Raw genomic sequence first — 24,773 nt, forward strand, 5'->3', positions numbered from 1 at the left:
GTTGCAAGTAGAAATTAATTATCTATCCTGATAATGCTGCTGCTGTTGTTTTAACATTATCATTTATTGTTTCTTGCTTCCTTTCTTCAGGATGGAAACTCAGGCCTCAGTTCCTTGGGAGATGGTGAATGGCAAAAAAGGAAAGAGGACAGTACTGGGGCAGACCAAGGTGATTTCAAGGTATTAAGAACAAGATAATTTAGGACCAAAGACTGCTAAGGGTTTTGTTTTTCTCAAAAGGGGAGAAGGCTCAGGTGGTAGCAGCATAGAGAATGATGGCAGCAGCTTGAGTGTTACAAGGGAAAGGCCCCTAAATTTATTGCTTGAATCATTTTATTCCTCTTACGTTTATAATTTTCATAGAACATAGAATGGTTTGGGTTGGAAGGCACCTTTAAAGGTCACCTTGTTCCAAATTCCTGCAATGAGCAGAGACACCCTCAAGTGGACCAGGTGGCACAGTTTCCATAATTGTTTAATTCCTTGTTTTATTTTCTTTGGAACAGGCTGAATATTTAGTATATTAATGTCTCACTTACTTGTACAAGAAATCCACTGGTGAGCTTTCTGTTCCACAATACTTTTTGTAACTGAAAGGGCCAAAAGTAACAGTGAGACCTTGCAGCTCTGCTGCAATGGATTTGGTAGCACGATCTCCATCCTTGCAATTTATGAGGGAGTCCTGGATTATTGAACCCTGATCTTTCACAACTACTGCGCTCCATCAGGAAAGAAACTGTAGTGGGATTCTGTAAAAGGAGTGATGCTTGAATGTGCTAGGGCTATTTCTGGGGCATCAGTGCCAGTCAAAGATTTTTTTTTTTTTTGTTAGAAATTACTGGTTTTGATGGGAGTTTTCATTCTGGTATTGTGTGGTGAGTCTGGGCATTATTTCCTATCTGTCAACGGAGAAGTTCGAGTGATTCATATAACAATTTTGTCCCATGAAGTGTTTGCTTCTGAGGCAGATAATTCTGTGGAAATTTGCAGTATAGTCTATGCCGACAAGTTCTACTGAGGCAAAATGAAACTGAAAAGTCTGAAAGTTAAAATCTTACTGTGAACAGGCAGACAGGTGAGCCTTGTGATAAGCTGCATAGTTCTGCTGCAGTTTGGATGCTCACAAATTTAAACAAATTCTTATTCACTGAATTTTTTGTTTTTTCACTGAATTTTTTGTTTTTTCACATGCACTCTTCAAATTTTAGCTATTGTGTTTTCCCAGTATTAGGATTATTACTAAAAAGAAAAATAGTGGTGTTAAAAGATTATACTGTATTTTCACAGAATGTATTATATAATAAGTCTAGGGTCTTTGTGGCATTTCATCTTGCAAATATTTAAGTTACAATAAGTCTCGTATCTCCAGCCAGGGAAGATACTAATATTCTGGACCATGTCTGGGATGAAAAATTCTGTAGATAGTAAAAACAGGTGGAAAAAATTATTGATCAATTTTTGGTATAATATCTGTTCCTTACAAGGGGTCAGGAACTTTAAAGCACAATGAGAGAAAGAAAAAAGATTTGAACTCCTGGGTTATAATTACTTAGGATAATTACACATTTGACAAGTAACTCCTTGTCTCCATTTCTTAATCCCACACAGTGATGTGTTTGTTTTTCCATTGTGTGCTCAGGATATAGACTTAGATCAATGACATTTCAGAGTAGTGAAATTTAAGGGGACAGATGTGACAGTAGCAGACCAAAAGATTCAGTTGATATATCCATAACCTTTTTCTAGACCGCTAGATCACTGTCTCACACTGAAGGATTACTTTTTACATTATAAAATTACAAAATTCATGACAATGCATTGGTGATGGACTGAGTTGTTTTTGCCTGTGGTTACAGCGGTACTCTTTTCAAATGTGTTCAGAATTCCACACTTCAGCCTATGCATGATGTGTGGAATTGTATGATCATTATTTGGCTACACCAACAATCATTCATTTATGTAAAGGATGCATATATATTTTTCTGTCCTCCTAACTTTTTCTCAAATATTAATTTTTCATCACTGAAACTACCAGAAGACTTAAATATGAGGGTCTCTGCCTGCTCAGAGGGATTGTCTGTTAGAAACCTCTGACAGCATTTGCCAGCAACTGCATGTGTCTTTACACCAACGTGCTGATTTTTATTTGCATTAAGAAATCTGTATTATTTGGGCCTTGGCTGGTACTTAGGCCCATGCTACAGTAACAGGCAGAGCCAGCTCTGGTATTTCAGACATTAGTGTTTGTACCAAAATATTTGAGGATTGCAGCAGGTTTCATATAATAATGCATGTGAAGGAAGGGGAGGGGAACAATTGGATGCATAGTTCTAAATTCACCATGAGCCATGTTTTAATAAGGCTAAGATGCATCATATCTCAGGTCAAGTCATACCTCATTTCCCTGCCAGACATGGGCTCCTTGTTCTTTCAGGGTTGTGCAGCTGGGACAGCTGCAGCCCTTAAACAGAAGAGAGACAGGTTAAGCTCTGACCCTTGTGCAAAACAGGAGCTCTGGTTCCTGTTGGGTTTTGGAAGTTGGAAGCAGCTCTTGAGATCATGGGAAGGTGGGGAGCTGCCACACTGCAGAGCAAGATGTGACATCTGCTTCTGGTGCAGGTTGGGCTTGGTAATGTGAACGGGAGTGGAGGCAGGCAGGAGGGCTGGGGCCAGCCTCCTTGGCATGGACATGGACTGGACTCCCACAGGGGCCAGAGCCTGCTGTCAGGAGCAGCTCCAGTCCCAGGCTCAGCATCCACTGGAAAGGCTGGAGTCTACTCCTGAGCCACCCCCAGGCCAACAGTGCTTGCAGCAGCATGGCTCCAGCAGCAGCAGCTCTGCTCAGCTGCAGAAGCTGGTCTGAGCCCAGGTGCCTCCTCTGCCACCCTAAGTGTTGGTATGGGGTTGCCTAAAATATAGACTGCTAAAATTACATGTTCCAGCACACTTCCCACTTCAAAAATGAACCTCACAGAATCAAATGGGGCCACTTCCCATCAGCTCAAAACTTTGAAATATGGCTTGTCTAATCCATATTTGACAATATGGAAAAGTGCAAAACATCTGTACCTGAGATAGCCCTATAAATGCCCTTGAGAATTGGTAGTCAGAAAGAGAGATTTTCAGAGTGTGATGCATGTCCTGTGGTAAAGTGATGAGAATCCAGAAATGTTAAACAGCTGTTAGACATAAACACTAATTTTACAGCTATCTGGAATTAGGTGTAAAGAGTCGCAACCCTCAGATGGTTCATGCTCAGCCTAGTTTCTTTCTGTCATATTTGTTCTACTTAGGGAGGGCAGAGCACTATAAAAAGGCACTGGGGTTTTTTTTTAATGAGTGGACTATCCTATTGCTCTGGATACAGTTTTACATATGGAAATAATTTTGAACATTCAGTTGAACAGTTGACGTTTTCAAATAGACCTATTTTTCAAAATCTGAAGGAGTCTGTCTGATTGTTAAACATGTGCAAACACTAAAAGGTGAAGGTAATATTAACAGGGCTATGCAACTAGCTTGAGTTATCAATCAAATAAAACATCTCTGCAGATTTATATAATAAGGAAGATAAATAATAAATAATGCTTTTATTTATTAAATATAATTATACATGTCTGCATTTATGGGATCACTGTGCAGTGAGTATCCATCTTATGTTGATCAGTATTTGAAGCTTTTGTTTTTGGAAATGTCTTTCAAGCACAGTATAATGTGCATAGTCTCATTCCTCCAAAGTTTTCTGAGTACAATGATGGATATATGTATGAGGAAGCAATCATCTGAAGGATACAATTCTTATGACCTTGCACATACCTGTCATACTCCTGTGGATGTGGAAAAATTTTCCCTGCTGGAACCAGGGTTACTGTGGCTGTATGTCTGAAAGGGGCTTTTCCATCTGGGTGTTGGCAGTTTAAATTCATTGGTATCCAACCAAGACTTCTGCTACTCCTGATGAAAAGGTGGTCTGATCAGAAGAAGAAATGTTACTAATAAACCCCACGAAACACACAGCTGGTGGAAAGCACTGCTGTGGCAGCAGTGATCATCAGCATCACCTGCATGCCCACACATAGCCACATAGCTCTCAGCTGAGGTGCCCTCCCCAGCCTGGAGGAGGTGAAGGAAGAAAGCAATTAGAGCATCTTTTCCATCGTGGAGCCTGATTTTGTCAAGAATGAGGAAGAACTTCAGAGAGGTGGCCAAGAGCAGCAGGTCTGGGCAGCCTGCCACGGGGGATCCCGGCACACCCTACAGCATCCCATGGCTGCAGCAAGCTGGGGCAGGGATTGGTGAGTGATGCTCACAGCCTGAAGCATCCTGACTGCAACTGTAAAAAACTCACACACACTCTTTAAGGAGACCTGACTTTCAGACGGCTCAAGATAGACTTTCACACACCACCAGCTCTAGATGCACCATCAGCAAGGAATGATTTGGTCTCTGGCTACTATCTAGTTAAATTAGCACTTGGAGATGAAGAAAGGAGTGCCCTGCAACATCCTGGGAGTGATTTCATCTCAGCAGAATGCTTCTCTGAGCCAGGAATGCAGGAATACCTTAGACAAGGCAAGGTATTGATCTTTGCCAGGAAAGGCTGCTCAGCTAGTAGATGACATAGAAACACATAGAGGAATTATTACTGGGTGATTGCAGGAAAAATGTGTGGATAGAGAGGAAGTTTTTTTTCATGGGTTCCATAGATGACACACATTTTTTCAGGTTGGTGTGTAGAAATGGCTTTTTCAGCTATTGTAAAAGTAAATTGATTGTGCTAGAGGTACTTTAAATCTTGTCTGATCTTTGCAGGATGGTTTGTGGAATAGTACGCAGTGCAGTTGCATTGGAATAGGTAATAGTACCAGCACACTGTTGCACATAGTTTTCTTTGCTTCCTCGTCACAGTTTTGCACCTAGCATGAGAAAGATGACCTACTCATGAGACCAGGTGAAACACATTCCACATTTCATGTAGAAAATCAGCAGCTGAATATCTGGGTGGAGGATACCTGCTTATTGATGAGGATACAGTTTTCAAACACACAAACTGAATATAAATTTCAGGCTCTCTGCATTATTCTTCTGTTAGTTTATAACTGCTTTGGAATAAATACCAATCTCAAAAGAGGAACAATCAAGTCTGAGAATGTGTTGACTGCTCACGAAGATCCAAAACTAAGTTCTCTTCTCTGGATCAGTGTTATTGGATGACTGGTCTCTGTTTTGGGAAGGCAGCTACAATATTCTGCTATCTAATGAAACATCTATGCTAAAACAAGCACCCAACACTAAAAAAAAACCTTAAAAGCATTCACCCAGCACGCATTTGACTGTACTGTTGTGGAATTGTGTGACTGGGGTAATATACGGTAAGTGAAGGACTAAATGTTCATACTATTGATATCACAAGCTGGAAAGATGTGGCTAGCAGCCGTCCATGCTGGCAGAGTCTGTTAGATGAAGAAGCCTAAAGGCTGAAGAAAGAAAGCTACTGAGAGAAAAGCAAGTTTAAAAAAAAAAAAGAAAACGGTAAAGAAGTAGAGTCACCCTCTGGTCTCATGGACTCTTGCCTCATTAAGGATTCCTGCCATTTTAGAGCTCCACAGCCACTTATGACAGGATGTGTTACACAGCTAAACTAGTGGAGTAATTTACAGCAGTGCTTCTTGAGATGGATGCATGCCACACATACCTACATCTGAATATAAGCATGACTTTAAAGAGGCTGCAGAGGCACAAATGTTCCAGGAATGCAGACAGCCTGCATCACCAGAGTGCTCATGACAGAAATTTCTGTTTTCAAATTCTTACTCCTCAGCTGGGAGAAAGTGGGTATCATTCACATGACAGAGGAATCTTTGACTTATACCAATGTAGTAACTTAGTGCCAAGTATCATACCATGTTGCTCTTTTTTATGGGAAGAGCTGTAAAATCAGAAGAAGAGACTATGAGGTCTGGTTTACATTAGATGGAGCTGCTGTTAGGAGAATCCCAGTAAAACTTCATTTCCCTGGGACTTCAGAGAAACTAGCACTGTACAGCCTACTCATGCACTGGCACCTCAGAGTGCTATACTGCATGCATACTGCATGTTACACACACATGAGCACAAGTTGGGAAACACCAAATTGAAGACAAGCTGACAAGTTGGCAATTTGCTGTGGTGGAAACCTCTCTGTATATGGAACCTCATTAAAAAGCAGCAGCTTTTTTTTTTTTCTGGTAAAGATATCATAATAGGTGTTAAGCAAACAGAATAACAGAACCTCTGTCTCTTGTTTTATACATGTGTGACTGCTATTTTCTTTGTCTCTATAACTAGACCCTGGTACATCATGTTATAGTTGTCTCAGCTGCTATTTAAATACATTTCTTTTGTTGAAGATGTTACCGGAATTAATTAAAATAGCAAATCCTCCTGGGAGCAGAAGAACTGGCAAGGCCTGATCCCCGGGTGCATTGTACCCTCCCTCTTGTCCTTGTTACCACCACCAGCAGATGCTGGGGCTGTCAGAACTGACGCCTGGCTCCTGCCTTTCCTCGGGTGGCATCTGCCTCTCCCCTAGTGCAAGCACAGGTCCTGATTACTGCAGCTTCTGTAAGGCACTGATTTTTTTTTTATTTTTTGGGTTTTTTTCAGTAACATTTCAGTAAATCCTTTTGTGATTCCTGTGTCTCTAAGAATTGATTTCCCCATGCCAGATAGGGAAAATCTGGCTAACATGTTAGGAAGTTGTTGCATGGGAACCAGGAAGAAGGTGGTCAGATGGCAGAAACCATCTAATATTCTTTAAAAGAAGAAACCTAGCCCAAGTTTTCTACTATCTAAGAATCAGAAATTGCTTTATAAATAATGAGTTCATTGGTTCTCACTCAAGTAGTGCCACTTGTCAGTGGAAGTGTTGCCAGAGCTGATCCAGGAGCTGGCACCACCTTACACAATCTTTGGAGATAAATGCCTGCTACAATTTCCCCCATGTTTATGCAGAACCTAGGGAAAAATGAGTTTCTGCCTTCTTCTGCACCTCAGGGCATACGCTGAGGTGCCTAAGCTCATTCCTAACATTTGAGTGTGGTGATCCACTTTGCTCATTACCCAGCTGAGAAGAAGGGTAAATTAAGGGTCTAGAGCTGTATTAACATGGGCTATACTGTTTCTAAAATCTGAACCAGTGTCTTTGCACAGGGTAGCTCTGAGGACATATCCTTCCACCAGCTGTCTTCAAATTTTAGAAACCAACCTGGATTGCTCCGGTCTGAACTCAGATCACGTAGGACTGTTAATCGTTGAACAAACAAACCCTTAGTAGTGGCTGCACCACTAGGATGTCCTGATCCAACATCGAGGTCGTAAACCTCCCCGTCGATACGGACTCTCGGAGGAGATTGCGCTATTATCCCTGGGGTAGCTTGGTCCATTGATCAGTTTTATTTGGTCTGGATGCTATCAGCACATTGAGGGGTTGCTCTCAGTCTAGAGGTGTGGTCTAATTTTTGAGAACAATTAAAATAGAAGGTAAATAGATTTTGTTGGTTGAATTTCAAGAAGAAGCACTAAAAAAGAAAAAAGCCATCAATTTCTTGAGGCACATATAAGAGTGGTGGAAACAGCAAGGGGTTTTAAGAACTCTGTAAAAAGATTTTAACATAACATGATATGTTAGAGGAAAGAATAGAGGATTCTAATCAGATATTGGAAAAGTAATTTGTTGTGACGAAAGAGGCATAATTATCTTTCCATCTGTAAATAAGACCCTTTTTTCTCTGTTCTCTTGAGGAAAAAAAAAATTGGTTTAAGTGAGGTTCTTCCAGTTTCTGTCTTAACATCTATTTTGTCTGGTTGTTTATAATGGTTATAGGAAGTCTCTTAAGTGCTATAGAAATAGAAGGATGCTCCTAAATGAGAGGAAACCTGTTTATAAAAATAGCAGTTGTCAAAAAGAATGATTTGTGGGGCTCTGCTGTAACCACTTATGCAGATGGAAATGTTTCTAGGAATGTGAGGAAATAACCATGTGTCACAGCCACAGGAAATGCTGATTTATTTATTGGCTTGGTCAAAATAACCTTTTGCATATAGCTCTGAGCCAGAGACAGGTTTATGGAATGAGCCAGCAGGAAACTGTGTTCCTTAGAAGAAGGAACTCACATTTATCTTCTAATTATAAATAGGAAGAGGTCCCTGCAGCCACAAAAGCTGGAGAGACTTGTTTTATAGAAGATTAAGGCCGAGATATTTAAAGGGAACAAAGGAAGTTTAGCACTTTCAGTCTTTATGTTTTTTTTGGAGGAAGGTAGTATGTTTTATTTTTCTCCAAAGGCAACCCATACCTAAATCTTTGGATCCTAAATCCTCTGGAAACAATTTGTAGCCATTGCCTTATCTGATAGTTGTGATTTACAAAAGCTCACATTACTATTACTCTTTTTCTTGTACAATTGTAAATTGCAGTAAATCAATGTTTCTGAAGCAGAAAAACACCTCTTAAAAAGTGGTACTTTGGGTTTATCCCACGGGAATCCACAACAACAGATATTCTCCACAGCATTTTTTTTCAATGCTATGGGACCGTATGGGTGGTTACTAGGGGGATTGACTGTAACTCTGACTAAGATTGATGGCATTTTGACAACTTCATCATGGTGCCCACCAGTTCATTTAATCTGTTCAAGAGACTTACTGTAGTTATGTTGTAGACTAGACTCAGCAATTTCAGAGTGAAAGGTTTTGCAAGCATCTCACAGGCTGTGTAAATTGTCAGACATTTATTCCTTTTTGGAATTCAGAGTCTTTTCTGCTCTGATGAGCAATCTGGAACCTCAGAGTAGCAAAGCAAAAAGACAGTGAAATATATAAAATGTTAAGACAGCAGAAGCTTCGTTCTGCAAAATAGTGAGATAATTGGCCCAAGTTTTACCAGCTGTATTTGTGCTTTGTGGCACCCAGTTAGTTTGCACATTTGTAATTTTTTCCCACCAAAGGCTTATTCAGACCCCCTTTTTACTGTTCCTCTCTAGATAGAATCCTCTCCTTGCTACCTGTTGACTGTAAGGATCATCCGGATGAGAAATCTCCAGCGAGTGGATGCTTGTAAGTGTCTCCATTCTTAGTGGTAACTCAGGAAACGGGCAAATTATATCTTTTATAATTTTGTAACAGCCTTTTCTTCGTGTTTCTGAAATAGCCCAGTGTTTATGTAAACTAATTATTATAAACAAGGCCAGTCTTTGCTGCTGTTTCATTGTTCTACCTGTGCTTTCTGACTGGTTTCGAGACTTGAATGTGCTTTTGGGAATAAGTACTTTCTGTCAAAGAAAGGAGAGTTTCTGACAGAGGTAGATGAAAGACTCTATTCCCCGTTTTCAAAAACAAGGGGTAATTCTGCTGATGAGTTGTAGCACCTTGGGAAATGTGGCTGGGAGGAGCAAACCTTTTCAACATCCTCAGTCTTGGTTCTGACAAAGAGGAATTGAACAGGGAAAAGCTTTTTACAATCATTATGAGCAGGCTAATGCCATCATTAATTACCCTGAGGACAGTTAAAAAAACATACTAACTGAGGGCTAGATGCTTGTTCCTTTCTAAGGCTTCTGCAGCAGACTTGCAGTTGAGCAAGAGTGTGAGTCACGTGGCAGGAAAGTGGTGGGAAGGGAGTAAGTTGGAAAGGAAAATACCACTGTTTTGTACAAGAACATGGACTCTTCACATGTGCACTGTGGAGAGGTGTTCCACACAAAATAGACAAAGTGACAGTTTGTTTTGTTTGAGTAAATAGAGCTGTGAGAAAGGATGGCAAAATTAGTTTGAGCGTGAGCTTGGCTTGAGTTTGAGCGTAACCCTCCAAAGTCTCTTGCTTCTCCTGTTTTGCTGTGAGCAGCAGTGATTGACTCTATAATGTCTTGCACCTGAAGAGTCAGGAAAGATTTTCTGAGAGACAAAGATCTGGATTTACCATGCAGTACCATTCCTGTCTTACCTTGTGTTTGTCATGTGTTTTTCTGGGAGATGGATCAGAGAATTCCCTGTGTCACAGCTCTGAGTGAGGCAGACAACAGCTGTATCATCGGTCACATCACTGGGCTGCACGCTCTGCACCTCCCTCCTGGTCCATGGCGGTGGCACATGTGTGGTGAAGCAAGAACACAAAAAGGTCTCATCAGGGACTCATCTCAGATCTTCTGTGTGTCAGGCAACAAGGCAAATAATGAGGTTCTAGAAACAGATTGTGCAAGCAGAACTGAGGCAACCTTTTGCATTAAATACACAGCTGACTAGTTTGGCTGCATCTACTCATATAATTAAGGATTGCTTGATTAAGGATTGCTTGATATGCTTTGTATCTCAAAGTACAGTTAAGATATACAGGAATGATGAATCACATCAGCAGAATAAAGTGCTTGCCAGCCAAACAGGCATCAGTCATTGATCTGAAATGATAAAGTCAAAGTCATATAGTAGTTACAAAAAATCACCTTTAATGCATTTTAAAATCAGTAGCATTACTTCTAGATTATTCAAATACGTATTTTTGAAATTCCAAAATTCTTCAAAGCATTATTGTCTGCATGGAATTTCCCAGATTAAAATAAAAAAAAAAAAACCACTTGAGGAAACAGAAACTTGAAACAACTTTTACATCCAGAGGGACTGAATAGTCTACAGTCCTTAAGTGTGAAAGTGAAATTATTGAGGAAGACATGGAAGCTCTTGCTACAAAACAGAAGAGGCAAAGAAGGTGAATAAGGAGTCATTTTTCACAAGGAGGCTAAGAAACAAGAGTGGTGGGAAGGTAGAATAAAGTGGATGATATGACTCTAGACAAGTACAGTGAAATTGCTGTCAGAATCTCATTTTTAAAGCCAAACTAAGATATGAAATGTGAAGTAGAGCAAGACAGGCAGAAGGCTAGGGCCTACTCAATACTTTCCTACCAAACTTCTCCAGTGGAGGAATTCTTATTTTACTCAGTAGGAATATGTTAATTTCTCAACAACTTTTTTTAGAAAAAACAGTTGACAAAATTAAACTTTGTTGTTGTTGTTTCTGCACTGTAATGTTAAAAACTTGAAAACCAATCATTGAGCTGTCTATTGACCTATCACAATTCATATATAATTTTTCAAGCAGTTACAGATTTTTTTCCCTCTCACTTGGACAGGAAGGCAGCAAGGCTTCTTGAATACTTTCCACAGCATAAAATGCAGCCTCCAACCAGTTTGAGAGAGTCAGTAGCTGTAGGGTGACATGGGGCAAAACTTGGTGGAGAAGGAAGGAAAAGAAGAAGAGAAAAAAGGCTTGTTGCAGACAGGCAAGATTTTGCTTTTCCCCACAGGTCAGTGTACAAGCTCCTGTTCCCTGCTCTGCCTGCAGAGTCCTTACCAGCTGCTGAAGGATCTTCTCCATTTACTGCTGCCATCACGTCTCTCTCAAAAGTTTCACATCACAGGACATAATTCTCAAAGCTAGTCACCTTTTGCATTACATAACAGCTGACAATTTTTTTGTTGAGAACTGCATCAGAGAGGCTTTCAAGGTGCTGAAGTACCTTGCATAACCTCCAAGAAGAAACACAGTAAATGGCATTTTTGTCTGTAGCTGTTTGAGATATACCTTAATTTAAGTGAGAAAGAGGATGTAAATTCTTCACTAACTTTCTGGTACCTTTTGGGAGAGAGACTTGGTCCCCCATCTTCCTGTAGGTGGAAGTTAGTTAAATTTCAATGTCTAATTCAGTGAGCCCTTTCTGGAGGAAGACTCTGCCATCACATAGGGCAGGCGTAGTTCTGCAGCTCCTTTCATAAACCCTCACAAAGAACATCACTGAGGGCAAGGCAGAGATGAAGACCTTTTGCAGTTGTTCTCAAAACTGGAGGAGGGTCCCAACCCCTCTTATCAGAGAGCAGCTCAGGGTGACTGTGTGTGCATGCACACATGAGCACAGGAAAGCTTGTTGGCTGAGAAACTGAAGTGGGTGACTAGAAGAAAAAATTCTCAGTGTTTTTTTTTAATGCACAATATCAGTGCTGTCTGTAACTCATACAAGGAAGAACAGAAGCCACTTCCTCTTCTAGGTCATCTTGTGGTCAGTGCTTTTTCCCTCTCAGAAGGGAATCCTGGAAAGTTACATTGCATCAGACTTTTCTATCTTTAAATAACTTACGCTTGGTTTTGGTACCAGTTGCTGCAGTAACCTCTCCAGTGTCCTGCAGCTCTGCTGCCTTTGCCAATTAGCAACTGTTTTGCCTCTCCCCTTCCCAGTAAGCCAGGCTGATTGCTACGTGTCTTTGTGGCTGCCGACTGCGACGTGTGAAAGATCACGCACTAAAACCGTGAGAAACTCTGACAATCCAGTGTGGAACGAAACCTTCTACTTCAGAATCCAGAGTCAGGTCAAGGTAAGGAACCAAAGTTGTCTGCTTGAAGCAGCCTGAAGATTTCGTGTATGTATTTCCTGAACCATGCCCAGGAATTGTTTAAGAGATGGCACACAATAAAGGACTGCTCAAAGCATTTAACAGCAGAGATGAGAGAGTTCCTGTGCCTGTTCAATGGTGCTATGGAGGAGGGCCAGAAAGCGAGCTCAGTTTTGAAGTTTTAGGGAAACAAGAGACCGGTCAGAGCCAGATGGATACAGAATCTGGGAGTTACCCAAGCTGTTGTATAGGTATAGCCAAGGTATTTCATTACAGCAGTTAAAATGAACTGGACAAGAATTAATATGCAGTTCAAGTATGTTTTTCTAAAGGGGGATGATGTTTAATTTCTCAGCTTTTCTTCTCAAGCTTATCCTCAGAAATACTTTTTGCCTGTAGCTAATGATGTCCAGCCTGAGAAACAATAACAAAATTCTTCTTCTTTTTCCAGAATGTGCTGGAGCTCACGGTGTATGATGAGGATTTTGCTACTCCAGATGACCATCTCCTCTGTGCACTCTTTGATACTGCTAAACTTCCACTTGAAAAAACAGTGATCCTATACTTCAAACCTAGCCCAAATGTAAGTGCAACTAAACAACTAAAGCAACTGGGAAACCAGTGGAGGGTTACAGAACAGTCTCAAAATCTTTCTGAACCTGCCATGGATTACTCATCCCAGTAATGAGTGCATTAATTGCCATTCAAATTATAACCACAAAAATGTGGTTAAAAAAATCTGAATTTGAGAGTCTGAACTCTTCTTTGCAATATTTTTTAAATTATTAAAGACCATAGGACTGAAACAGTGCAGTAGGTAGGGGAGGGATCTAATTGCAAGCTACTTCTGAGCAACACCAAGGCCATACAGCTCTTGCAGGGTGAATAATCTGCATATTTTTTTCACCATGTAATTCATAACCTGAGTAATTCCCATAATTCATAAAGCCCCACCCCTTTGCTTGTATCTACTTTCACCCCAAAAGGCAAAGATGAATTTGCCCCTGTGTGTATCCCTCTATAAATGGATGACAATTCACTCTGTTTCTCAGTTTCCCATCTATAAAATGGGAAAAATAATCTTGATTCCCTTTGAGATCTAAGGATAAGATCAGCAAAATATCTCACATACAACTTCTTGCTACCAGGGACAAATTCTGGTATCCAAACTAGGTCATTCACAATCAGCTTGTACACATCAACACTGCCTTACTTGGGATTGCATAATAGGAATTCTGAATCACTCACTGTTCTCTGTTTATTATGGTAAAGTAATGGGTGTAAAGTATGTTTAATTTCCAAGATAATAGCAAGTACTGTAAGTCATGGCAGGACAGTGCCAGCAATAGTTGGAAGAAAAGGGTGGAATTCAGAAAATAAAGGAAGTTGCAAATTGTTTTTTTTGCAGCAGCTTCACACTAAGAAGTATAGGTTGTTTTGGTGATATTGTGAAGTCAGAAGGAGATGAGGAAGGAATCACTTAATCATCTGGCTGAATTGTAGATTGAGGCCACCCAGTCTGAAGTATTTATCACAGGCTACTCATTGCAACCAATAACTTCAATATTGCCTGTCAGGGACTTGGGCTTGGACTAAGGACAAAGTATTATGTAGCTACTTCTTTTAATATCTTCTTCTTGCTTTCAGGCCACGGAGGAACTAGAGGTTGAATTCAAATTGGAGGTTGCGTAAGTGATAAAGAGATTATTTTAAAAATGCAAAAATCATTAATGATAAAACAAGAAAACAGTATTAGAAGTCATGCTTTGGGTATTTCTGTAAAAAAGTTTCAGCCTTCTCCTACATTATTGCTGCAGTCCCCAACACCTGATGGATTAGCATGTTCTGTAGCTTAGCTGCTCTCAACAATGCATCTACCAGTTACCCATAGAGCTGTGTGGATGCCCCATCCCTGGAACTGGTTCAAGGTCATGCTGGATGGAGCTTTGAGCAACCTGGTCTAGTGGAAGTTGTCCCTGCCCATGGCAGGGGATTGGAACTAGATGATTTTTAAGATTCTTTTCAACCCAAACTATTCTATGATTTATCTACCTGGGGACATTTCAGAAGGTTTTCTGAGTGTTGTAGGCATTCCTGCCTATCAATTTTTCCTTGCCTGTTTCAGGTTATGTATTTGACACAGTTTTAGTGTTGAAACATCCTAGTTAGGTTTTCAGTGTATCTGCAATTCCTTCAATTTTCCCTTGCAGTACTCTTTGAATCCTAGTAATTGTGTTTTCTTTCTGCCTAACACAATCACAATGGGATGGGAACTCTTGTAAGGATGTAAGGCTCCTTCTCCAGCATGGTCAGCCTGCCACCCATGAATCACCCTTTTTGTCTCTGTGTTGCCACAAGGTAACTAAGGCATGGCAGAAATAAAGTGACTAGCTAAGGCCAGCTCTCATACTATTGGAGAGCCAAGGCCAGAAGTCAAGTTGCTCCACACCATGTCCTTCACATCTCCTTCATTCACTTGAATGATCTGGAAAGTGTTTGGGTTTTTTTTCCCATGTAATTGGTACTGGCTGCCCTGTGCCACTTTGAAACAGGCTCCCCAGGGAAGTGGTCAGAGCACCAAGCCTGCCAGAGTTCAGAAAGCATTTGGACAATGCTCTCGGGCACATGGTGTGATTCTTGGGGTTCTCCTGTGCAGGGCCAGGAGTTGGACTTGGTGTGGATCCTCATGGGTCCCTTGCAACTCAGAATATTTGCATGCCAGGAAATACATATAACTGTCTTCCCAACAAGGACATGCTGGTGTATCAGCTGAAATACATTTATTTCACACGTTACAGTGAGAAAAATTTGACTGCCTAACAGAAGATTTTTTTTTAGATGATCATGAGATTACACTGTAAAAAATAATCATGTTACACATTGCTCAGCTTTGGTACAGAGATGAGTCTCCTCAGAGCAGTGCTCAGTCCATGCAAGCAAGGAAAGGAGCTTGTTACATGCTTGCTGGGGTCCCCTCAGACTGTTATTTTTTTAAGTGGGAAGAAAGGGCAACATCCTGGGTAAAGATGAATGGGATTTGTTTAACTTTAAAAAATCCATGTTTTTGTTTCCTAGATCTGGTCCTCATGAAACAATTGCTAGCAATGGAGTGCTGGTGGTATGTGTCTTTCCCAAGATATTTTCTATAAGTGATTCCTTAATGTAAAGGGAAAGGGAGGGTGGGGGTTAAAGAAGCCAGTAGGCCAGTTCTTTCTCTTTCTTTCTTCTTTCCTATTTAGATACATTCAGAATGGGACATTTTATTTACCTGTTCATTGGAGATATCCCATTTGTCCTATACTTCCCTATTTCTAATTTTTCCTATACTTCACCACACCACACCGCACACTCAAACACACATACAGAGACAGAATTTTTCTCTGGTACTAGTACTTCAAAAAGTGTACTACTGTCTATCAGAACACAATGACAAAAAGGCTGTGAAATCACTTATTGATAATCTACCCAGACCTTTTCTTCCCTTGGGCAAGTTCTGTGTGAAATACTGACTTGACAAAACACAGTATGTTGAAGAAGAGTAAGCACCATAAAAAAAATCAACCCAAAATGCTAAAAGCAATGCTTCTTCAGAAAACCCTTCCTACTACTGACTCTTGATCTCTCAGTGACATATCTTTATTTATTTCCTAGTTTAACCCTTTGTATTTATGCTCACTATCATGAAAACGGTCCTAATTTTCCTTCTTTTTAAATTCCTCTCACTGTGCTGAATCTTAAGTCATTGTCACACATGCAATCCCTGCAACTCCCTCCAAAGCTTTTCCTTTTCTTTAGTCAGCAGCTAATGGGAAAAAGCCCGGAGACGCCAGGGAATTCAGAACTCCAAGTGACTCCAAGCTGAGGGGTAACAGCTCCCTGTAACAAGGATGGGATGTGATGATCTTTCTCACAAAATCCTGCATTCTGTCTTTCACAGTGTCGTGAACTTTGCTGCTTGGAAGTTGAAGTGGCAGAGAAGACGAAGCAAAAATCAAGTAAGGTTATTGCTTTGTCATCTATTTACCAGTAATTGCATGCTTACTTATGAGAAGATGCACCTTCCATCTAATGTGTTAGTGAAATAAATAGTGCTTAGAGTATTTAGTAGAGTTAATGTCAGGTAAACACATTAGGTTGTTATAGACTCCAATGACCTCATCTAGATATATGTTAACAAGGCCTATTAAATGCACAATAAAGTTGAAATCCCAGTTCTATATCACAGCAGGAGTATTCCAAGTCCCTTTTCTGTCAGAAAAGTATCCACTTTGCTCTTTTCCCTGTAGTGCCAGCACTTTGTCCTGGGCGCCATCCTCACCCCACTTTCAATCAAGCTAGCACATTTTTCTGCTTAAACATATTCATCTTTGTTTTGCTACTTTAGAGAAAGAGCTTTCCCTGACTGTGAAGGGCTCCTTTGAGGGCACGCAGGATATCGTGCTCGGCCCCAACGGAATGGTCAGCCCAGCGTGTCCCACCGAGTTCCACTACATCAAGTACGCGGAGCCAACGCTGGATGTCATGCTGCCAAAGAAGAGGCGCTACCACCCTGTATGTTGGAGTGGCCTCAGTGGTGGAGGGATTTTGAGTGGCTCTCAAGAAAGTGGGAGGAAGGAGAGAGGGTAAACCCGTTCCTGGTTGTATCCTAAAGCATGTTGTTTTCCCAGTGGTCCTGTAGGTACAGCACAGAGACAGGCTCCCCAGTCGTGATGCTTAACTCGCTGCCCATGGGAAGGAAAACAACCATTGCAGAGGTAGGCATCCATTCTGGTAATATGCTGGTAATAAAGGGTCACTCCAATAGAGACCATTCCTCATAAGGTTGTCCCAGATGGCCACTAAGAGTGTCAGAAACATTCTGCTCTTCAATTAGACTTTGAGAAAACAGGAGCTTTGTTTCTCCAGATGTTTTCTCCACAGAGACAGGTTGTCCCAGTATTAATCTCCATTATGTGCCAGTAGTGGAGACAGAGACCTAAAAGGATGTAAGAAAATACCGTACTTCCTTCAGATGTTCTTCCTTCAGAACATCTCTCCCTGTTTACCCAAAGACTCACTGACTCCCCCTTTGCTTAGGGTCCAAACTGAAAAGTTGCTCCTTGGGCACAAAATAGGAAAACATCAATAAACCTGTCCTTAGTCAACCATCTATTTAAGAGGACAATACATTGAAATATGCTGAAAATATTAGTCATAGTGTATGTATTTTAAATAATATAATGAGAATATTGATTTTAAAGAGCCATTAAGATATCCTCTCAGAACAAAGCACATTTTATAACTTAATATGAAGATTGGAATAATGATTTTTAAGAGAGGATAAAGTGTGGGCAGAAGCAAATGCAGACTTTGCAGTCTCTTCACTGTGAGACTATGGCTGGGATGTCAAAGATGTGCTGTGCACTACAGCATAAAGAATGGAAAAGGCACAAAAATGGTGATTCAGGATGCTACAGGAAGCTTATGGGTTGTACAGGAAATGGGACCTACTGTGTGAGTCTCAGAAACCTCTTATACCAGGATGCTTAACGGTTTCTTCAACATGGGAGGATTTAGGATCTGTAGGTAGGGGTGTTCCACTAATGATAAGTGAATGCTTTTGGAAATATATGCCAAGATCTCAGATGTTGAAGTTTGTCATTGCCAGACCTTACTGGGTTATAAATCAAGCTCTGACCCCAAGACAGAAAGGGAAAATAGAAAATTTAAAATTTAAAAATTACACATTCTTGCTTTCCAGGAGAAAAGATTTGACTTGAATGTGACAGCAAAAACTTGGTAAGAGATTTTTTTTTATTCCTTTATACTTGGTTCATTGATTTTCATATTGTTTTAGCCACATGGAAATGATACAAACAAGCATTCTCAGTCTGCAAACTAGAATGTACTTATAATAAAACATAAAATACATGCATAATATATAATACATAATTAGCCTTAGGAAGATTTGGCTTTAATCCATTGATAAAGCATTAAATAAACATGCGTTTATTTCAGCATTATCCCTTTCATTCTGACCACAGAATATTTTCTTTGGTCAATGTCAGTCTCTGAAATTCACAAAAATAACAAAGCTAGCTGACAATGACAAAAAAGGAATAGTCAGATGTAAACTTTTTGTTTAATCAGGAATTAAGAATTATTTTTGCTTTACTGTTAATATTCAGTGGTGATGAACCTTGTATTCTGTTAAATCCAGTTATACTATATATTGAGTAGAAAGTAAGGTAAACAAGTTAACTTGTGGTTTGACATCTGAAGACATGCTTCTTAATACTCATCAGTAAACATGGAGATACTTCAGGTTATCCATAGCTATATGGAACACATAGAACTGGACAATGGTATTTTTGTGTGTGTGTCTCACTAAGAAATAAAAGGAAAAGAGTAATTTTGAAATCAAACAGAGTTTTCTGTCATTAATTTCAAAACAGCAAGTGGTCAATGATAACAGGAAAATCAGTGTTATACCACAACAGGAAAAACAGCTTCTGCTTATTTATTTTATTTTCAGAGAACTTTAGAAACAGTTTGTTTGGATCATGATTTACAATAGAAACTGGCTTTTGCAGCTCCACCTAACTCAATTCCCATTGTGTGAATTCGTTTACAAATAAGGTTATAATAGTTTATACAAACTTGATTTTATCCAAATTTGGTGGTGGAGAAAGCTCATAATTAAATTTCTTTACTAGTTTCATAGGAATTATGGACCCAGTAGAAGAGAGAAGTTGTGTCACTGGAAGAAAAAGCAAACCCCTGGCATTTGGCAATGTAGCTCTGACCTGACCATGACCATCTCTTGCCTATTGATGTCTTGTAGGAGCAGGGCAGGAAGAACCAGGAGGGAGATTAGTGAGCAGAAGAGCAGAAAAGCCCAGGGAAATAAACTACAATTGTGGGGCCTTAAGCAATGTCTTACTCAATTTCAAAATAGACTCCAGTGAAATCTTCCTCTGCGAGAAGATGTGCCTTACAATTTTTGTCAAGGTTGATGTGGAATAGAACTTCCAGCGTTGATCCCTGAAACAGCCTGTGCAGGTGTAGACACAGCAGAGCAGCAGCGGTGAATCCTGCCCAGTGACCCTTCTCTGCCCATCCAGGGGCTGATGTCACCCAGGTCTCTCCAGCCAGCTGGGCTCCGCGGCCACCCTCCCCTGCCGTGCCCACCGCTAGAGGGGGGTGCGTTCCCACTCCAGTTCCTCAAAAGGAGAATTTTCATTCACATTCAATATGCCAGCCTTTGGAAACTGGGTGTTATTTTCAGATTTTGAATGAGGAAATAACCTGCTACATGGGAATCAATGGGAATTGGGAATTAAATGGGAGTCAATACTTTCACTTTTTCCTGTTTCCATGGATTTTCTAAGCTTGTCAATCTTTCAGTTGTAGAATATTTATATAAATATCTTTTTATTTGTAAACACTGTACATTGTTTCTTCCAGTTTTCAATAATTAGGAATGATGGCACTAATTAGTCTTACTAATTGACACGAGTTTCATACTTTTAAAAATAGTAAAATTATTCTCTCTTGCTCCTGTCATGTTGCATCATCCTGTTTGAAGGGAAGGGTGCTGTAAATTATCATTGATCAGCATCCTAAGATCCATATGGGTGTGTTAATATTTGATATATGTGTCTGTTTTTATCTTAGCAATTGTTCATGCCACCAGGACCTGGACATGCGCTTTGGGTTTAACTTATGTTCTGAAGAGATGGCTTTCCTGGGGAAAAGAAAGAGATATGTAGCAAGTGCTCTCAAAAATGTTTTTCACCTACCACACGATCTGCAGGATCAAGAAGTACGTGTGTGCTGAGGGGATAGAACTTGAATCTCAAGTGTTTTCATGTACTCCTGTAGATGAGTGGTCAGCAAAACAGGCCACACCTATCTGTTGTGCAGGTACCAGCTGGTCCATGTGTCTTAAGTACATTTGCCTCTGCTGCCAAGGTTTGTTATTGAAAACACCATTTGCAGTCACCATCCTTCATTACTATCAATTTGCAATTTTTCATAGTTGAGGTGTGTTCATTCCTGTCAGGCTGAGCTGTCACTGCCTTGGTTCAGAAATACTGAATGCATTCCACAGCAAAGATTTTTTTTTCCTTTATTCCAGTTTCACTACTTTGTGAGAGTTTAGGACAAACATCTTTGAGTGCCTCTTATATCTTCTCTTTCTTGCAGTTTTGAAATTCCTTAAAATAATATAATTTATTTTAAAATAACTTCAAGATACTGAATAATAACAGCATTGCTGAGGGTAACTTCACAGTAGCTGTGAACTGAGTATTTCTTCATGGGATTGGCATGCAGATTTTCATACAGAAGTAGTCAGTGTGTGAAGTAAGAGTGGTGGAGTGAGTGATGCATAGATAATACATTGTTGCATCCGCAGAAGGTTTATTCTTGTTCATCTGTATTTGCCTTAGAGATGGTCAAGAATCCAAGTTTGGGTTAATCTCTGAACCCATGTTTATCCAAAGGGAAATAAGTGGCAGTAGCAGTTGTTGCTGGGTTTTGCAGTCTTTCCTTCTGAATAGGGATCTGGGCTCTGAGATCAGGACCTGGGCTGGCTGTGATGACCAGACACCATTGCAGTGTGGGCTGCAATGTTGAATGCTGTCAGCATGAACATCCCATCCTCCCTCTGCCCTACAGGTCCCCACCGTGGCTATCATCACGACAGGAGGAGGACTGAAGTCAATGACAGGGTTGTATGGCAGCCTCATGGGACTCAAGAAGTTAAATCTCCTGGATTGTATAACATACATCAGTGGGCTGTCCGGCACCACGTGGTAAGCCAGCTCGAGCAGGAGGCCTTACCAGGCTTTCTGAGGGTCACACTGCTGCAGAGAGTACCTTCTAAAAGCAGACAAGATCAGGAGATTTTCTTCAAACATGATATAAACAAGTTTCTCAGTAACAGGCCATTGAGTACTAGCTTGATTTAGTGCATGCTTTTTCTGTAAGCAACTCTTTACTGTGCTTATCAACTCCACATGTGCAGCAGCTAAATGTGCATATGACAATTACACTCATCAAGATGCTTTTCAGATAAGTAGTTACTGTGAATGTAACTGTGGATGCCCATAGCATCATGCCTCTTCCTTTCTCCACTGAATCCCAGCTATTGTGGTCCCATTAGTTTCTGATACTGGCTGTGATTTCTAGCTGGAAAAAACTGCTGGACAGTGAACACTGGACCCTGCAACCTGCCAGTTTTGTGTTTCCCTGGGCAGTGTTATTCCCTGCTCACAGGACCTACAGCTTCCTAATGTCTGATTGTCCCATGCAGAGGAGGTTGGTTAAAAAATAGAGGTCGATGTTAAAATAAAGAATAGTGATATCATAAGATATCAGTGTATATATATGAATATATATAAGATATGTATATATATATATATAAGATATCATGAGTCAAGGCACGAGACAGCAGCTAATATGAATGAATTTAAGGTTCCGAAAAACGAGCAAAGAAAATTTATTATAATTTTCTGCCTAATTGATGCTTCACAAATATATCTATGTTCACACCTGGCAGTTTTATCCCTTAAGCTTCTGCCAGGGAAGCTTAAAAAAAAAAGGGTTAAGAACATAAAAACCCCACCTCTTTTTTAGTGCCATTTTTAAAAACAGTCATAGAAACTCTGAAGTGCTCATTCTGCTGGATGGAGCAGCTAAACCAGAGTATGTGTGAGCAGAAGGGAATCCGTAATGTAAACTTCTGTTCTGAAAGCACAAAATGTCCAGTCGTCGTTTTCTCCTTTTAACTTTTGCTGTCTGCATTGTCTTTCTCCAGGACAATGGCCAACTTATACAGAGATGCCTACTGGTCACAGAAGGACCTGGACTCACATATTGGTGAAGCCCAAAAACAAGCAACAAAATGCAAGATGGGCTGTTTCTCTATGGATCGCATGAAGTACTACAACAAGCAGCTTTGCCAGCGGAAAGAAGAGGGATACAGGACATCATTCATAGATCTTTGGGGTCTCATGATTGAGTACTTGCTAAACGATGGGGTATGATGGCTATTCCATTTCTTATAGAACCATGTGTTTTTCCTGTAGTGGATGGAGAGGAAATTAGTCCATCCTTTCAGAGAATGTACCTCAAAACAGACAGGAATTCTCTGTGTTAACAAAATAGCACATTGTAGTGGTTTTGGTTCGCCCAGTCATAGACGTGTGCAGAAATAGCTGTCTCCCTTCTCATCTCTTTATGAATCCATGCACAAAGCCAGGCTGGAGCCTGGGACCCTGGTCTGTCGTGGTCGGTGGGGGTACCTGCAGTGCTGTGTGTGGTGGAGCTGCCAGGGTGCATCCTCCATGCTGGGCCAGTGAATTCACCATGGGCTCCTCTCATGTGAACATTTTTTCTTCAAAACCAGAAAGACCCCCACAAGCTCTCAGATCAGCAAGAAGCACTGTGTGATGGCCAGAACCCACTGCCCATCTATGTGTCGGTCTGCGTCCGGGATAGTTACAGCACCAATGATTTCAAAGGTAAGGATGTTGTTTCAGATCCTCTCAGGCTAAGATCGGCAGCTGAATTCATGTTATCACTTTTCTCTTCTTGGTAGCCCTTGGAGAAAACAATCCTGATGTGTTAGTTGCTATTTGGAGAAATAACCATCGCTTCCATACCTTACAATTTTAATACAAGGGTTTTGGGGAGCAGCATTTCCCTGTCTCAACTTATGCAGTAGAAATTCTGCCAGAAAGGCCATTTTGAGAAATATTGGAATTATCCAATAATTACTTTTTCTCAATGGCTAGTTATTGTTTCAGTATGAAGAAGCCCACATAGTTATGGTAGAGTTTGGGAAGGCTCCCAACTGAATCTGTTGCTTTTCTCATTGTTTTGTTTGTTTGTGTTTCTTTCCTATGGAGGATCAGAAGGAAGAGAAGGGGAAGAGAAAAATTCAGATCAAATGTTTTTTTGTTGAGGCAAGAAAATGAACCGTTTCCGAAATGAAAAGGAAATTACAGTCCATGACATTTCTGTCCCAGTTTTCACTCACACTGCAGTTATATCAGACAACTGCACTTCACTTGGAGAGGATATCCAAGAAAGTCAAGAACTAGTTGTGTTTCCATTAGTACCACACACAGAGAGTATCACTGGTCTCTTACAGAAAAAATAATTTCTGAGGAGCTGAGTACCCACCTTTGTACATAAACAATTATTTAGGGAAGATAAATTACTGTATTGGTGAAGTACTGGTCACCTGGACATGGTGTACAGAAGGGCAGGGCAAAACTACCTAGGTGCTGGAAAACCCTGGACTGGTGTGTGCACATGGGGTCTGCAAGGCCTGGAGCCTTGCCATGCCTCCAGTGTGCCACTTGTGCCACCAGCAGCATGACCATGATCAGCACAACTGCTCCTACCTCCTCATCGCCACCATGCCCAAGCTCGGACACCTCCCTGGAGATCTGTGTTTGAGAGTGAGGCTTTGCAAAAGCAACATATTAAACATAACCCAGACCAATGTATGCCCAAGCTTCCCCTCTCCCCACACCTGTCTGGGAGCCCTCTAAATGTCCTGTTGTGGCTGTATTTATTGCAGAGTGGGTGGAGTTCACTCCCTACGAGGTGGGACTGCTGAAGTACGGCGCATTTGTTCGCACGGAGCATTTCGGAAGCGAGTTCTTCATGGGCCGCATGTTAAAAAAGCTCCCCGAGTCCCGCATCTGCTACCTTCAAGGTGAGGTATAGTGCTCTCCTGGCACAGAGGCACTTTGGAGGGATGCAATGCTGTTAGCCAATGGGCAGATAGTTCTGTCCTAACATGCTGGACACTGCCTGCAGGGAAATGGGAGTGGTAGTTTATCCAAAAGAATACAGTAAAAAAACAGCAATTTTTTTTAGTTTCTTGTCACTGTCTTGGTAGATGAGTTGTCTGTCTTAGAGATGGAATAGATGAAGATCATTAATTCTTTCATTGTAAGTAGTAACTCCTGCTTTTTTGCTTATTCTTCTGATTCCTCTCTGAATGCACTCCAACCTAAGTCCAATTGTGATAGTCAGATTTAAATTTACAATGACTGGTGGTATGGTGTCACTCTGTTTTGTCAACAGAGCCACCAGTGCCCTTGTGGCAAGGCAGAGAGGGGTAATCCTGGATGGAGAAAACAGTGTACAGTGGAGCTGGAGCCTGCTGCATGTGTGAGCCTTTACAAACTGTGGTGTGAGATCTTGTCTTACAAACAAACATCTGAAAAGCCAGTTCATCCCCTTGTGAAACAATTCAGGGTGTTGAAAGAGTCACTGCTCAGAGTAGGTACAGAAAAACACAAACTGGAGAAAGAAAGATGGGGATTGAAATTATGCGTTTGTGGTGTATGT

At 40.8% G+C, this 24,773-nt stretch overlaps 1 protein-coding gene across 1 annotated transcript in view; it reads left to right on the forward strand.

Annotated features, from left to right (window-relative positions):
• The window catches only part of LOC139590622 (uncharacterized), a 56,711-nt gene that overhangs the window by 1,771 nt on the left and 30,167 nt on the right, over nucleotides 1–24,773 (forward strand). Inside the window, 15 exon segments of the mRNA XM_071428374.1 lie at nucleotides 91–180; nucleotides 9,024–9,096; nucleotides 12,265–12,401; nucleotides 12,871–13,002; nucleotides 14,067–14,107; nucleotides 15,495–15,537; nucleotides 16,357–16,419; nucleotides 16,806–16,970; nucleotides 17,087–17,173; nucleotides 18,160–18,197; nucleotides 20,076–20,223; nucleotides 21,081–21,217; nucleotides 22,222–22,444; nucleotides 22,813–22,927; nucleotides 23,995–24,132. Of these exon segments, the coding sequence (XP_071284475.1) occupies nucleotides 91–180; nucleotides 9,024–9,096; nucleotides 12,265–12,401; nucleotides 12,871–13,002; nucleotides 14,067–14,107; nucleotides 15,495–15,537; nucleotides 16,357–16,419; nucleotides 16,806–16,970; nucleotides 17,087–17,173; nucleotides 18,160–18,197; nucleotides 20,076–20,223; nucleotides 21,081–21,217; nucleotides 22,222–22,444; nucleotides 22,813–22,927; nucleotides 23,995–24,132 (1,630 nt within the window).

Source organism: Agelaius tricolor, unplaced genomic scaffold (assembly GCF_023055355.1).
Source record: "Agelaius tricolor isolate 1412-34295 unplaced genomic scaffold, bAgeTri1.0.p SCAF_5, whole genome shotgun sequence".
Lineage (NCBI taxonomy): Eukaryota > Metazoa > Chordata > Aves > Passeriformes > Icteridae > Agelaius > Agelaius tricolor.